General features: G+C 46.0%; 1 protein-coding gene across 3 annotated transcripts in view; it reads left to right on the top strand.

Annotated features, from left to right (window-relative positions):
• FAM193A (family with sequence similarity 193 member A) overlaps positions 1–16,422 on the top strand; it is a 577,965-nt gene that overhangs the window by 284,361 nt on the left and 277,182 nt on the right. For all 3 annotated transcript variants that reach the window (XM_086964186.1, XM_086964185.1, XM_086964184.1), the window contains exon 9: positions 15,021–15,098. In XM_086964186.1, coding sequence (XP_086820312.1) covers positions 15,021–15,098 — 78 coding nt within the window. The remainder of the gene's footprint in view (positions 1–15,020; positions 15,099–16,422) is intronic.

Below are 16,422 nucleotides of genomic sequence, written 5' to 3'. Positions count from 1 at the left end.
GAAAGTCCGTAGCTTCACCATTAAGAGACCATGATGCCGTACTAGGTGGTTTTAAAGAAATAGCCAGGATAAGTATATTATGATCACTCAGCATCGTAGGAACTAATATAAGATCCAGGATGCGCGGGAATATATCATAATCAGATATCGCATAATCAATTATAGAGGGCTTACCATGGGAATTATGCGTAAATTTTGCAGGTACATCGGAGGGGAATCTCCCATTTAGAATAAGCCCCTCGACTATCGATAATTCCTCAAGGAGAAGTTTCCCTCTTTTGCTAGTTGTGATTTTATCTGGGAAAACAGATTGTGGTATAAAAAACGCCTCTTCTTTTGCTCTATTTCTGAAAAGATTCATACTAGAGTTAGATATTTTGCAATTTAGGTCGCCTACTAATATGACTTGTGGGGCGGGAGTTCTATTTTTAATGAGGCCAATATATTGAAATACCTGCTTCAGCACACGGTTAAAACACTCTCCAGGAGGAATATAAGCATTTATAATAACAACAGACGTCTTCATGGGAAGTGTGGGAAGGTTTGCTATAGATATAGCCTGGAAGAGGTTACTAGGGTCGATGTACTGAGCAAATTTCCAATTCACTTTGTTGGATAACAGGCAAGCGATTCCTCCTTTAGCATGGCCTTTCTTGGAAGCAACAGCCGGGACTTCCAACACAAAATAGTCATTTCTGACATCAAGTTTACTAGTGCACCAGGTTTCTTGGATACAAATTACGTTTGCACCCAACGTAAATAAAAACTCCAGTTTCTCTGGGCTATTGTGTATCCCGGCTGCGTTCCATGAAATAATTTTCAATTGGTTATTAAAGATGCTGAAATAATTTAGGATTGTCTGTGGATTTAGCTGCTAGAGCACTATGCAACCAGTTCCATCGATTAGAATCCTCTAACAAGGAGGAATTCTTGGTCAGTGGGAGTGGTTTTATCTGGGAGACTAAACGTTTCCCTTTTGCTACCCAGACCTTTAAGTCTTTAAAGGATGAACCGATCCCAGTTTGTTTATCATCTTTTTGGGGCATCCTATAAGACACATCTTTATAACCAAAGTTCATTATAGGAAGGACATCAATGCCTGTACATTGGAAGCACTCTGCCTGTTGCAAGACCAAATTTACAATTATTTTTGAGTAAAATTTCACCCTAATACTCGACACAGTTTTCCCCCCCAACAGAGAGACTAGCTCAATATCACTTGATTGGATGAGCTGTAACTTATCTATTTCACCAAAACGTTTTAGTAACCATGATCTGTTTAAAAGTAAATCATTATCAAATAGCGGCAAAAAGTCCAACACATTAGTGTCCTCATAAGATAAAACTTCTTTTTGCTCATGGGGAGCAATTGGCGGCTCCTGTCCCCCCACTATAATAGTGAAAGGAGAAGCCAGTGGGTTAAGACCCCCGGCTTTCAGTTGATTAACATTCCCTGGATTCAATTCAGGGGGAGATTTTAAACCCACCCCAGCTTCTTGTATTGGGACCTCCCCAATCATAGGTAGAGAAATTACAGGGGTCTCAGGAGTATGGGAACTAAGACTCATTTCCAAGGCCACCTCTGCATTTGATGTAATAATTTCAATGGCACTACTTTCCCCATCACTCAGATGTAGAGAGTCTTGAAAAATGATTCGCCTCTGTCTTTTCTTCCTATGCTTTCGCACCGGTTTCCTTTTATTTCCTTTGTATTTTTTATGTTTTCCATTTTTTTCCCTTACTTCTGGGTTAACCTCGATAGTTGATTTTTTATTTTCCGCACAGAAGATAGGAAACAGATCTTGTGGTACCTGGCAGTCAAGTTTGGGCATACTTCCATCTTCCAACTCTAGATCCACCTTCAAAGTGCACTTAGTTGCAGTAGTTTCGGTAGTTACAGGCAGACCTTTAACACTATTATCAGGATCTACCAAAGGTATTAGAGCTGGGACCTTCGAGTTTTCTGTACACACCTCAGTTTCCCCCTTTTTCAAGATAATGACTTGCGGGAGGAGTGGGGTGATCTTCTTCTCCGGTGCTTTTTGGACTAGGTGTTCCAAGATTTGTGTAACGGACTCCAAAATGCAGTCCGAGCTACCAACAAATTTCCCCAGGAGAAACAGAATAGAGGCTAACAGGTGTTCCAAGGCAATAAGGGATTCCGATACTGGTTTATCTACTGCCCCAACTGTAGGGCAACTGCCAGAAAGATTAAGAATTGGACTCCTAGAAGTACTCAATAAGTCAGACATTTCATGTTTGCCAACAGAGGGGGTACTACTGTAGAGATGGAGCCCAGATGGAGTCGCCCTTCCCGGGAGTTTATTAATTTTTGGAACGTCCGGGCTGTCAGGTTTCACATAGCGGCCACAAAGTTCAAGGTCAATGGAAAGTGGTAATGAAACCTGCCCATCCATACTGTTCAAAGAGGGCTCCAAGAGAGGGACGGGGTCATTAACTAAATCGCCTTTAGGCAAAGTTGCTGGAGGATCAATAGCCCCGCCCTCCTCAAAATGTACAATACTAGGAGAGTCAGTGGGTATCGTCTGTACTGGTTCAAAAGTTATAGGCAGAGCGTTGCTATGTACAACATTAGTATAAGCCTCTTGGTTTGTTTGGGCAATGTTATCATTTCCACCGGTCATTAGGAGTTTGTCCCCCGGTTTTTCCCATAGTTCAAATAACTGACATTGACCCTTTAGCAGCGGGTTACTCACTGATTTATTTCTCAGGGGATTAGATTTTGTTTTGGCACAGGTTCTTCCACCCACCATTCTGCCAGAACGGAGCTTTTTAGTCATCTTTTTAGATCAAAGCTTCCCACACCTACGACGTATGTAGGAATGAATATTCCAAAATATGAGAGTGAAAAATAAAAACTTGGCTACACACAGATATGAATTAAAAATTACAATAGTACGGCCAGCGTTCTTGTACAAACGTAGGAATTCACTTCTCTTGGACCAACAACAAGATAGAATTGGAGTACAGATGATACTTTAAAATGACGGGGCCCAGCCCAGCCTACCTCGGCCACTGAGGGCCACAGAGGGCCCGCCCTTTGCCCGGGCTTAGCCCGGCGTCCCGCTCGCGTCCCGCGAGACGGGGCTGACTCTGTATTTGAGCGCCTCCTGGCGCGCGTTTGGCGCGATTAGCGCCGCTAGGGCAGCTGGGTAATGTAGTTTTTGCAGGTCCTCTACCACACTCCTCACGGCTGCTGGACCCGAAGATAGAGCAGGGGTCGGCGGCGGGAGGCGGGAGGACGAAGGCACCAAAGTTAGCTGCAGCCGGTTGCTTCAAGGGTAGCCCAGGGACCACACAGCGTCCGTCTCGGTAAGCTGAGAGTCGCCCCCTCGACCGGGCTGACTCTGTATTTGAGCGCCTCCTGGCGCGCGTTTGGCGCGATTAGCGCCGCTAGGGCAGCTGGGTAATGTAGTTTTTGCAGGTCCTCTACCACACTCCTCACGGCTGCTGGACCCGAAGATAGAGCAGGGGTCGGCGGCGGGAGGCGGGAGGACGAAGGCACCAAAGTTAGCTGCAGCCGGTTGCTTCAAGGGTAGCCCAGGGACCACACAGCGTCCGTCTCGGTAAGCAGAGAGTCGCCCCCTCGACCGGGCTGACTCTGTATTTGAGCGCCTCCTGGCGCGCGTTTGGCGCGATTAGCGCCGCTAGGGCAGCTGGGTAATGTAGTTTTTGCAGGTCCTCTACCACACTCCTCACGGCTGCTGGACCCGAAGATAGAGCAGGGGTCGGCGGCGGGAGGCGGGAGGACGAAGGCACCAAAGTTAGCTGCAGCCGGTTGCTTCAAGGGTAGCCCAGGGACCACACAGCGTCCGTCTCGGTAAGCTGAGAGTCGCCGGGTATTTTTGTTCTTGAGCATGTGATTGTATGTGTGCGCTTGTGTTTGTGTCTTGGAGTGTAAGTGCATTTGTGTGTGCTTGTGCATGTGATGGTGTTTGCGTGTGCATGTATTTGGGTGTTTTTGTGTTAGAGCATGGGATTTTGTGTTCTTGGATGTTTTCTGTCTATAGGCTTGTGTGTGTGAGTCGGTGCGCATATGAGAGTGTTTGCTCACATTTGTGTATGCTTGTGCATGTCTGTGCGTGTGATGGTGTGTGCACTCTGGATTTGTTATTCTCTGGCGGCCGCTGTCCTGGATATTGACTTTAACTGCCTTTAATTTGTTCCCATTTAGTACTCTTTCTCTTTGTCTTCCTCCCTAGCTCCTATCCCCTTTCCCCTGAATTCTCTCACCTTTCTTGCTAGTCTACCTAGCCCCCTTTCCTTTGTGCCCTTTGACTAAGCACTCCTTCACCCCTTGTTGGGGAAAGATCCAATATTTATACCCTGGAGTCTCAGCGAACCCGCTAAGAGTCCACTGCGCCACAGCTGAGGTATGATATGGCACCCCTTGCCAAAGCACTCCCTCTCCCCTTTTTGGGGGGGAAGGATCCAGTATGTAGGCCTTGGAGTCTCAGAGACCCCTCTGAGAGAGTCCACTGCTTAAAGGGAGCCTCCCGCAACTGAGATAGGTAATGGATACCACTTCCCCTGGGATCAGAGCTTACTGGACTTTGGACGTTGCTTTGACTCGTCTACCGGTTTGTGTCCCAGTCGTCCTTCCTCTCCTCTTTCCATGCGGTGTCCTTTACCCTCCCCTCCTCTTTCCCGCCTTCATTACCGGTCTACTTCCCCAGCTCCTTCCCCCTCCCCTGAATCCTTCCCCTCGCTTGCTTTTCCCCTTACGTATTTGTGCTTATTGTTTATCTCGACCTTACAAGTAACTATGTTGCCATGCTCTAATAACTGTGTAACGATGTAACCTGTAACTATGATCTGATGGTCATGTAAAGCGCTCTGATACCTCTGGGTCTAGCTAGCGCTATATGAAACCTTTAAAATAAAAATACAAATCACATTAGCTTCGGCACGCCTGTTCGGTCCTTCTTCTGGTTTCTTGTTTGACTTCTTGGTTCAGGGCTACCCCCTAAATACTGTATTTAGGGTGCGTTTTAGAGGTTTCTAGGTCCGTAGCAAATGGGCTACTGACCTAAGTGTGACTACACTCTTGGTGTGCTCATCCCCGTGTGACTACACCCTTGGTGTGCTCATCCACCATGGGGGTGTGAGCACAGTCCCTAATCCTGATTGGGGAGTGCCTACCATCTGCAAGATGGTGGGCACTGGAGAGTGGGCTTCACCTCGCCTCCCCCACCTGAGGGATGGAGTTGAGTGGTGGGCACACCTTCTGGGTTGGCTAATTTTTCCCGCCTAACTGCTGAAAAGGAGGGGAGGGGAGAAGGGTCCTGCTCCTGATAGCAGGAGAGGCTGGGGGGACTCATTACAAAGGCTGCAAGGCCTTTGAAGCTCCCCTGCCACAGTTGGCTCTTCCTGACCTGGGGGAGGTGTGGACACCTCACCCAGGAAAGGGTTTATTTCTGTGCTCGGGGAGCGAAGGCTCCCACCCTAGGGGTCCAGAAACCTGTTTCGTGGTGGCAAGCTGGTGTGTACCAGTCAGGGAACCCACCAGAGGCTGGTCATTTTTCAGGGGGCATCTCCAAGATGCCCTCTGACTGCATTTCTCATTAAATACCAAATTGGCATCAGTGTGGGTTTCATGTGCTGAGAAGTTTGATACCAAACTTCAGTTTTCAGTGCAGCCATTATGATACTGTGGAGTTTGTAATGACAAACTCCCAGCACCATATACTCTTAATGGCAGCACTGCACTTACAATATCTAATAATTGACTTGGAGACTGTAAGGGTACAGGGCTCATGCACCTGTACCCTCACCACTGGTATAGTGCACCCAGCTATAGGATGACTGATCCATGCCAGGGCCGTGGGTTGTAGGCATGCCACACAGGCATGTGTGCCATGTCGACTCTTCACTTTGTTCTGCTCCAAAATATGCAGCCTGCAAGGTGTGAGTGTAAAGGTACATGACCTCTTAGGGTGGCACAATAGGTGCTGCAGCCCTTAGAGGCCTTCACTGGCCAGTGCCCTGGGTACCTGTGGTACCATTTACTAGGTGCTGACCTGTGGCCATAGAGTGCCAATTGGGTGTACAAGGTACAGTTTTGGGAAAAGAACACAGGCCCTGGGAACCTGATTGGCAGGGAGCCAGGGCACATCCAGTCAAAGTGCATCAGTAGTCTGGCAAAAAGTGAGGGGTTACTGCAACAGAAACCCAGCTTCTCACACTTGTGCAATTGACGCAGCTGCGGTTCGTGTCAGGGGGAAAGAACGATCTAGTTCTACATCCAAATTACAAAGTTAAAATCACCTCCTATCAGCCTGGGAATTCCACTCCAGCGGGCCAAGAGCTCTGTTAACGAATTCTATTGTACATTAGAAGCGTAGACTTGAACACATATCTGCCTTCTGCCAGTTAAGGGATCCTTGCTTTTACCCATACTAAGGCCCACCTAGCCTGGGAGAAGCAGTTGGTGCTGTGTACCTGACCTCGCCAGTACCAGCGGAGGCTGTCTGCTTCTATGCGGGTCAGGTGCGTTTCCTGTAGGAGGGCTATGCTGGTGGACCTGCGCTCCAGGTATGAGTATATGGAGTATCTACGCGCAGGTGTGTGCATTCCCCTCACGTTCCATGTGAGAATATTTGCATGTGCCATGTTACGGGAATGTTGCACCTATCGCAATACGTAAGTGTGGATGCGTAGTGGGGGACCAGATGATCAATCAGTGCTCCATGGATGTCAAAAATAAAAGCCAAACTGGGGATTTAAGTGCAATCTGGACAACCTTATGAAGGCAAACTCGCAGCTGGAACTTGTCCAAACAAAATTGCCTAACCATGACCATTATTGTATGTGTTGGTGTCTAACTATAGGGGTTACGCCCTGTGTTCCATTATTGTCAGTCCACCCCCGATGTTCTGTTGGATTGTCAGGTGGTCCCCTTAGAGTTTAGGTGGTAGTGTGTGCGCGCCATCTGGCAGGAGAGAGTGCTAAGTCCCTCATAAATCTCGCTTCAACCCAAGATGTGTGTATGGGTGAGGTGCTGAACACAGGATCAAAGCATTGCAATGCCAATGAGTTGCATGACGCTGTTCAATCTTCGAGCTGCTGGTGATTGTTCAAATTATATCGTCTGACGTCTGCAGCGTGACATTTGGTAAACGCAGAGTCAAGATCTTCAGACCGTGTGGGGGTCAAATCATCTTCACTCTGGAAACTAGTGGACCCAACTTCTTGGTGTGAAACCTGTTCCGTGGATCAAATCGCTTCTGCCAAGTGGAGCGCCTCCTGCCTCTCCGATAATCTTTGCTCTAGCTCAGGAAATGCCGAAGATAGCATGGGTCGGCCAAGGCCCCTACCCCATGTCTTGCCACAGCATCTGCCTCTTCTGTCTTGCTGGGGTGTCCTTGGCTAAGTAGATGGCTTGGGCCCGAAACTATGCCAGTCTCCTCTAACCAGTCAGACATCTGATGGCGTACCAAAAAAGCAAGTGGCAACTTTTTGCAACTACTCGTAGTCAAGCTGAGAACAGCAAAGAATAACCAATATCTCAATCTCAGAGCTGGTGTTTCAGTGTACCGAAAGACCCCTGCTGTCTATGCACCGGTGATCTATAGTCAGGAAATAGCGTGATCTGAGCATTTTGGATCCTAATGTCTGTTAGCATTCGTGTTTCCCTCAGAGCGGTATCCCTATCTCTATCGCTGTAGTTAAGCATTTTTAACAGGAGTCGTCGTAACCTGGCTCCTGGCGGTGGTCTCTGGCAGGCACCCTGCGGGCTCGCTCCACCACAAACTAGGGGATCAGTGCTCTCTCTGGTAGGAGCTCCCTCAGCCAGCGCTCGACAGAAGTCACTGGATCTTGTCCCTCCTCTCCCTCCGGAAGGCCCAAATGATGAATGAGCGCATTTGTAGAGCGCACAGCTATTCAACAAGAGTGTCCAGGTGCGGATTTGGTCATGCAGACAGGACCATCTAGCATGTATAGCCTTGGGAAAGCCAGGTTTTAAGAAGTTCTTAAAGGCTCTCAGGTCAGAAAGTGGCTCTGAGAGCAGACAGTATTTGATTCCATGCTTGAGCTCCCAGAAACTCAAAATATCTGCCCCCTCCATACGGGCCAGGCGTGCTCTGAGGATGCAAGCCGAAGCCAAAGAAGAGCACCTCCGGGATCTGGCAGTCATATAATGACTAACTCTTGTTCTTGGATAGCCGGCGCCCTTTCCATGGAGGGCTTTGAAGAACATTACCAGGGCCTTAAACTTGACCCTCTCCTTCAACGGATGCCAATGTAATGCTTTAAGATGGGGGGGGGGGGGAGGGGGCATGTGCGTCCTGGGTTTAAGCCTAAAGACCAATCTGGCTTTTTGATCCACTTGAAGGCGCTGGAGGAGGTTACCAGCAAAGAAAACAAGGAAGGCTTGGGTCTATACACTACCTAGCCTAGACCGCTCAAATTGTAACAACAAAGAATACATTGGCAAGGTAGGTTAGTTATAACGACAAAGTCTGGTCACACTTACCCAATTGATCTAAGCAGACACACTTTTCATTTAGTATTTTTTACTCTTTTCTCATTTTTCACAAAATTCATTTGTATATGTCAAAGAAAAGATGCGGTTTCAATAGCAAAAGTTCACATAAAGTTACACTTTCCACAACATAAATTGGACAGTCACTGTGAATGAAACATGTTTACATTTACACAATATATACACATTATATACATAAAACACAGAAAAAATGCCTATTATCAATCAATGTTTAAGGCACCAGTCCTAATATACAACCTATAAACAACAAGAGGCACTAGATATTTTTGCTAGCCTGCTTGTTTGTTTGTACTGGAACAATAGCAAATAATAGGGTCACAAAACAGGTAGAATAGTGTCCATAATCACAATCCTGATATGCCCTTCCTGAATCCTGTTCCAGTAATGTGTCAACGCGTTTCGAACCCACGTATTATTGAGGGGCTCTCCTCAGGACCTGGACTGGAGGCTGTCCTGTACTGTAAAGTGTAATAAAAAATAGTGTAAGGACAGCTGATTCCTTCTATACCTCTGATTACCTCATTAAGATCTGGGTTTACCTGAAGTGTCAATTGTGTAGAGCAACACTGTTCTTCTCGGGGCGCTCTGAAACTGTGTATCTGCAGATGTACAAAACAATATCTCAGAACTGCCTATCTTAGTTGCAGTGTTTGCAAAGCAATGATCTTGGAACAAACTGAATCCATGCACCCAAGTAGCACTCCTGCCTCAAATTGGTGGCCTTTGTGTGGAATCACCAGGCAGGCACATGTACAGAATGTTTGCGTAGTACAATCTAGCAGTCACCAGGGCCTTGACCACTGTTTTCCTGGTGTTGATAGAAAGAAGAGGAAGAAACTTTAACATGCCAAAGCAGATGCCCACTAAGGCCTGTACTTGAGGCCTCCTAGAGAGCGCACTGTCAATGTGGATGCCAGGGTTTTTCATCATAGATTGATGACCTGGGGAGATGTCTCCGCCCCACTCAGCCCAATGTCTCCAGTCGCTCACAGAAGGTGAGCCAAAGAAGACAATTTCCGATTTCTTGTAATTACATTTGAGTTGGTTTGCCTTGAGCCAATTGAACACATCAGTGAGGCATGATCAGAGCCTATCCTGGTTGAAGTCCTCTTCCCTGTCGCAGGTGAAGATCAGCTGCATATCGTCAGCATATGAAATTGTCTTAACCCCACAGGACTTTGACAGAGATGCAAGGGGTGACATTTACAAGTTAAAGAGAGTAGGGCTCAGGATAGAGCCCTGGGGGACTCCCACTTTCACTCCCACTTCGCGGGCATTGTTGCGGCGCTCGCGCCCCTCTGCATTTTCCAGCCTATCCTCCAAGGTATTTACTCTGTCTAGACTCGGTCTAGGAGGTCCTGTATTGCTGCCGTGTGACTGTTGGTAGTTGGCTGTAAATTCAGTAGAGGAAGTTTTGTTGGTATGGACGTTGTCAGTTACCTTACGGTGGTCAGCCCTTAAAAGCGTGAAGTCAGATTTGACTTTGTCTATTTTTTATTCCAGGGATGTGCGCTTTTGATCCATCGTGGTACTTATTTTCTCAACAGCAGCTAGGACAGAGTCCAGCTTAGTAATTATTGCGATATGTGGGGACTCTTGGTCTTGGGCTGTCTCACCTACTACGTGAATCCTCGCTCGCATCAGAGTGCATAGCTGTTAACGGGGTGTTTGATCGTAGACGGCCCATGGGCAGTTTTTGTGCCAAAGGCATGTAAAATGTACAGACCGGACTGCGTTGCCCGCTTCAGACTATATAAATCCCGGCCCAGTGTATGTATAGGAACGTAGCCAGTTTGGGTTTAGAAAGGGCCGGGGGACACTCGACCAGTGTATTAACCTTGATTTATTGATCGGCAAATACACCGAAGCCAAAGAGGGCTTATTATATCTCTGCTTTGCAGACTTTAGCAGCGCCTTCGATATGGTCGACCACACCATACTATGGCCGACCCTGATATAGCTAGGAGTGCCAGAGGGAATAATTTTCTTTCTCGCTAGATTGTACGAGAAGCTAGAAACCTGTGTACGCTACGGCCCCAAAGGTGAATGCACTCCGAAATTCAGGGTTAATCGAGGGATCAGGCAGGGCTGTGTATTAGCCCCCCTACTTTTTATATTGTTTATCAATGAAATTGACCCAATTTTAAAAGCTGTAAATGCGGATGCCCCCAAAATTAAAGGTGTCTCGGTACCAGTGTGATTGTATGCTGATGACGCTGTCCTGCTTTCAAGAACTCCACGCAGACTACATCTGATCGATTAGTTTTCCATCTTTAATAAAGTTAGAAAATCTATCTATCAATAAAGGGAAAACTACTACACTATGACGTATGGTGCTAAAAGGAAAACATCCAATGCCTTTTTTATTGAGGGTGAGAAGGTGCTAGAAGTAGATACATTTTGCTATCTTGGGATAACCTTCTCTAAAAACAAAAAATGGACTAATGAGTTCAACAGTATAAGCAACAAAATGGCTAAAAACGCACAGTGTTTTTAGATTTGCAACAAAGGTTGATGACCGGCGCACAAGGGATATTCTCCATATTTATCAAGCTAGATGTTTCTCTATTGCCACGTACGGTGCGGGGTGTGGGGACACACTTGTTCCCATAATTTGCAACTGAGGAGAATTCCTTTTTAAAACTACTTTTATGTCTACCCTCCTCTGCTCCGACCGAGCTGATCCATTGAGAATTGGATCTTCATTTTTAGATGATTTACTATCAATGAGGCCATTGCTGCTATGGAGGTCGATATGGCTCCAGGAAGAAAAGGCTTTCAGTAGATCTATTATTGAGGATTGTATTTCCCTGGATACATTTTACAATATCCCATGGTTAAAATATGTTGCTGACTGTTATTTAGAAATATTTAATATCCATGTACTGACTGATCATAGTGCCGCATCCAAGATACCTAAAGTAGAGTTTAAATCTTCATTCTTGGCCCATAAAGCAAGGAAACGGCCCTCAGCATATGGATCTATGTCCACGGTCATGTTCTATTGTAAATACAACATGAATGAAGGTTTCCCAGGATACCTTGCTATGGTAACTAGGCCATCCCATAAGTATGTGTTAACCAGGTTAAGGTTCGGCGTGGCACATCACTTAGTGGCCTTACCAAACCTCAAGAAACACCCAACTGGGCCCTGTCTGTGATGGCCTTACCAAACAAAGCACTTTGCACTTTTTATTGATCTGTAAATTGTATATGAACTTTAGACTAGCCTATTTGAAACCCATGTTTATTAAATATGGTGTACATACTGTTAACCAGGCGATGAATCTTCTATTTAATATGGAGTCCGCTTATATTTGCTTTTTTATTGCTACCTTTTTAAACTGCTCTATCAAGGCACGTAAAAGCATGCTATTTTAGGAATGCTGTCTGTATTTAAGATATCTTTTTAACATGTTTTGTATTTTTTAAAATTGTCATTATACATGTTTTGTGCTTTTATGGTCATTTTTAATGTGCCGAATAAAGCTTCATGAATTGAATTGAATTGTGTCCGGAGGCCGTCAGCCGTTCTTTCATTTGTCACCTATGGTTGTTGGCCGCCTGGGCGCTCACTAAGCGGTAGTAAGTAATGTTATCTGCGTTTGTGCTCCCTGTCTCATTTCTTCTAGCGCTCCGGCAGACCCCGTGAGGCATTGGCAGGGTCCAGCCTATGTGGGGGAGGAGGGGCGGTTTGCTTCGTGACCTACTTGCAACGAAGCCTGTTCCCTGTACTGTTCTGTGTGGTGTTTGAATAGAGTGGGATCGCGTCAATACTTTTCTACTTTAATTAGCAGAACACACGGTGGGGCTGTGGGAACATGTGTGCACAACGATCCCCATTTGTTTGCAGCAGGGGAGGGGTGCGGCGGCCCATCTGTGCGTGTCTGGTGCCTCTTCACTGTGGGTTTGTGAGTTCTAGGCCCCGGTCTGACCTCCGGGGCTGATTCGGTTTTAATGGGCCCCAGTTTTGTTCTACAGATCGTCCTGTATCCTTCCTAAAGAGCCCAAGGCCCTCCACGTCCCGCGGGCTGATCAGCAACACACACAGCGGTGAGGGAAAGTCCTGTGGGGGTCCTGGCAATCCTGTGCCACCCGTGCAGTGTCTCACCGGTGCCCAGCCCTGAGGGCATGGTGAGCCCCAAGCCTGACCTGGTCTAACGTGCCGCACCCGGATACCAGGCATCCGGGCCTCCCCTCAGGGTGCGCCTCTTCCCAGTGAGCGGTGCGCAGCTGTCTTGTCTTCCCCAGGCCACCTCCGCGAGCCGCAAGCGCTGGCACCCTGCGCCGCTCGCTCGCGCCAGGGTTCAGGCCTCGGCCCAGGGCTCCGACACTCAGCACCGTCCTTACGGGCGCACAGGGCGCGTCTGTTCCCGGCCAGCTGCTCGTCCCGCATACTCCGGGGCTGGTGCAGGGTATCCGGCACACTAGTCTCTGCCCTGCTGGCGTCCATCACGGGTGCACTCGCCACTCCACAGCCGCAGTTCTCCCCGGGCGCCGCTGCCATCAGTGGGTCACCTCCCCCCGCAGCGAGACCCTTCATCTCATGGGTCGTGTAATGTGCCCTCCAGCTTGGCGACGAGCCTCACTGCAGCCGCAGGCCACAGCCATCCCACACTGGCCGAGACGCGCACTACCCTCTGCGGCAAACCGCCGATGTACAGCATCTGCTCTCGCTAAGTTCTAGTGCACCAGAGAGGGTCTCGCATCAGTCCGCAGCTGAACTGTGCGTCATTACATGGGAGCGTGAGCGCGTAGCCTTAGGAGCTTGCATCTACCACCTTGGCTGGTTTACCACACCCTCATTAGCAAAGCATTCTCGCATTGATATTCAAACAGAGTACTACTACTTCTGCTTCCCATCCCCCTCACCCTTTAAGGAAGTCCGTTGCTTTTACGCTTCACAAAGAATTCAATAGTTCATTGTGTTATCTTGTTTTAGCAGTTTTGTCACTGCATATAATGAATTAGTATATGCATTAATTATTAGGTTTTTATTAACGTGTACTCTAAGATTTATTTATTAATCAAATTAAGTTAATGATGACGATAATAATACATATTTCCCACTCTGAAGCAAACGCACCTATTCCGATGGGAAAACAGTAATCCAAGGTATAATTTGCAGTCTGATCTTCCTCGAGAAAGATTTAATTCTTGAAGTAAATCTCTTTACATTACAAACCCGACACTAGATGGCATTATAGTGCAAAGTATATAAATCTACAACATGCCAAGTGTAAAACAGTTAGTTACATGTAAGTAACATTTTCCTTACTTTTGGTAAAGATTTTATTGGCGTCACTGTTGCCAGATTAGCCATGACATGCCATTGTGGTGCAGAAATGGGTCCCTTGAGGGCCACAGTCTGCTTGGAAAAATATTAGGCTTCCTGTGACTGTAGGCATTGAGGTCTACTGCCCCCATTAATTTCAGGGGGGGGTTTGCAGCCTTAATCCTACCTAATTATTGGGACAGTCCTCTACAATTTGTATGAATGGTCCTTTTGCGTTTCTGCTGATTTGCACATCTATTGTCTCGCAAAATTGAGGTTTGGTTACCAACCAGTTGCAGTGCAAAATATAGCCACTAAAAAAGCGCTTAACCACTGGTCTGAAATTTAGTTTAGGAGTCCAAGCTAGCTGAAGGACTAATGGACAGTATGTTTCTCCTACTGTTCTGCTGCCATTATGCATGTTGCACCTTTTTTTTGTTGGTAGAGTGCATACACTCTAGGAATTGCCTTTGAAATTGACACTTCATACATATGACTGAAGGGTGAGAGGCTAAAAAACATGAGCTGTTTCCCATTAATTTAAATTCCTTGACATCCAAAATAAGTTTAGGTAATAGGTAAGAAGTGTACTTGATTATAATAGTATCTCGTATCTGAAAACTTTTCAACCATCAAAACTTACAGTATGCACTAAGTGGTGTAAAGAACAGGTGTTGATATTAAAATAGTTTGGGAATCTATTTAGTATTGAAGACTTAATTTGTCCTACTCCGTATGAAGATGAGGGTCGCAAATAATGTCTGCAGTAGTGTTTGAATCAGTGAGCCTCTTGCTAGCATCTTCTTCATTATCACATAGCACCTTCTCTAACAGTAAGTTTGCAATAACAGTGCTTTGGATAAAGGTTATGTTGGAAGAAATTGACAATGTTCATTGGCATGTTATTCCACTGTATAGGACCCATATCTGATAATGTTCTCCCACAGTAGTTTTATGAACCTTACGGTGCAGATTAAAGATTTTGAAGTGAATGGGTACGTTTTTTTTAATGCCATTTCAGTTTTCGATGGGACACATCTGACCATTCTTTAATTTTATTTTGTGAGCATGCAGAATGTTGAAATTGTTATTCAGCTACTCTACTGTTTCTTCAGAAATAATTTTCATAATGCATTTTCAATGCCATTATGAATAAATACGTTTATTGCAGAGAAATGTGTTTTTTCACAACTCTTTAACTGTTATGTATTTCTTTAGATGGCTTTGAAAACCAAACAACGCATGCTTAAAGAAGACTGGGAATTTTTTAAGCAGAGAAGATTTATTGAAGAACAAGTAAGTTTTACAGGTTCAATGTCCTATTATACATAATTTGGTTTGCAGTAATGCTCCTCTTTGGAATGTTTGTTTTGAGTTTAAAAAAGTAATGTGATTCCAGTCATGGAGTCATAGTTTTGTGAGTTCAATGTTTTGGTAGATCATGATGCTGAGGGGATTAATGAAGCTTCTATAGTAAAAAAAAGTGTGGAAAAAGATATCATAGTTCTTTGTGTTTTAAGTATGTATGAATAATGATCATGCTTGCATGGCAGAGGAATTCAGTTACCTATGTCCCTATATTTCTTTTAGCTCTGAGGAAGTAGGAGACTGTGGCATACATCTCTATGTACAGCAAAGGGCAAATTAGACCCTGTTGGGAGAGGAGAGGAGTGGAGCGAGACACTGGGCAGACAGGAGAAACTGGGAACCAACTGTGGGGGTTGAGGTCATTTGTCTCTGGTGTCCTGCAGCCTGTCCTACTATGGCTCTGCAACCTGGGACAAGTAGAACTCCTGCATTTGATTGTCAGTGTAGCGAACACAAGGAATTGCAGGCTTCTCATAGCGGTAATATAGAATGCTCATGTTTAACACAGAGTAATCAAACAGTCGCAATTATTGTAATATCTACCCCATTGCTTGTCTTTTTAAGAATGAAAATACCTTTAATCCCACAGCAGAACTAAATGCTGCTTAATCCTTCTTAGCATACAGAGTAGTGACCGTGGCTGTGATCCTCCCGTGTGGCGCTACACCCATCGAGTTCCCTTCGCTAGTCCCACTCACATAAACCCTTCTAGATTGTTCGCATTCTAGAAGTCAAAAAGAAGCATGAGTCCGCCCCCTCCTCCCCAGCCCCTAGATAAATGATAAATGTGCGATCAATTCATGGGTTTCTCAGTCCTTACCACCTGCTAGTGTAGTGGGTTAATTATAGTATTTTCGTTCCTCTTTCAGAGTATTGTGTGTCCCCTCTGCACTACCGTAGACAGGGACTGCAATGTGTGAAGATAGTCAAGGACAGTAGGTAGTCCAAGCGCAGACCCCATCTCAGCCTACACATCCACCATGCTTATTCCTACAACCAGCGGTCCCAGTGCAGGTGCATTCCTGACTGCTTCCTGGGTTTGTGGGTAAGTTGTCCACCCCACACCACCCCACCATAGCCGACTTAGGTAGTTAATACCAGGGTCACAACAGATACAGCACTGATTTTTCTTTTCCAACTGCTGTAATTGGGGTTTTCATGTGCAAATAAAGACTGCATCACAAGTCCATAGTAATATTTTGAAACGATAAACTAACCACATTATAATTGCTAGGCAGTAGCATGTACACAT

This window comes from Lissotriton vulgaris, chromosome 3_2 (genome assembly GCF_964263255.1).
Source record: "Lissotriton vulgaris chromosome 3_2, aLisVul1.2, whole genome shotgun sequence".
Classification (NCBI taxonomy): domain Eukaryota; kingdom Metazoa; phylum Chordata; class Amphibia; order Caudata; family Salamandridae; genus Lissotriton; species Lissotriton vulgaris.
Note: the sequence above shows the minus strand (reverse complement) of the source record. Positions and strands in the feature narration are given on the sequence as shown.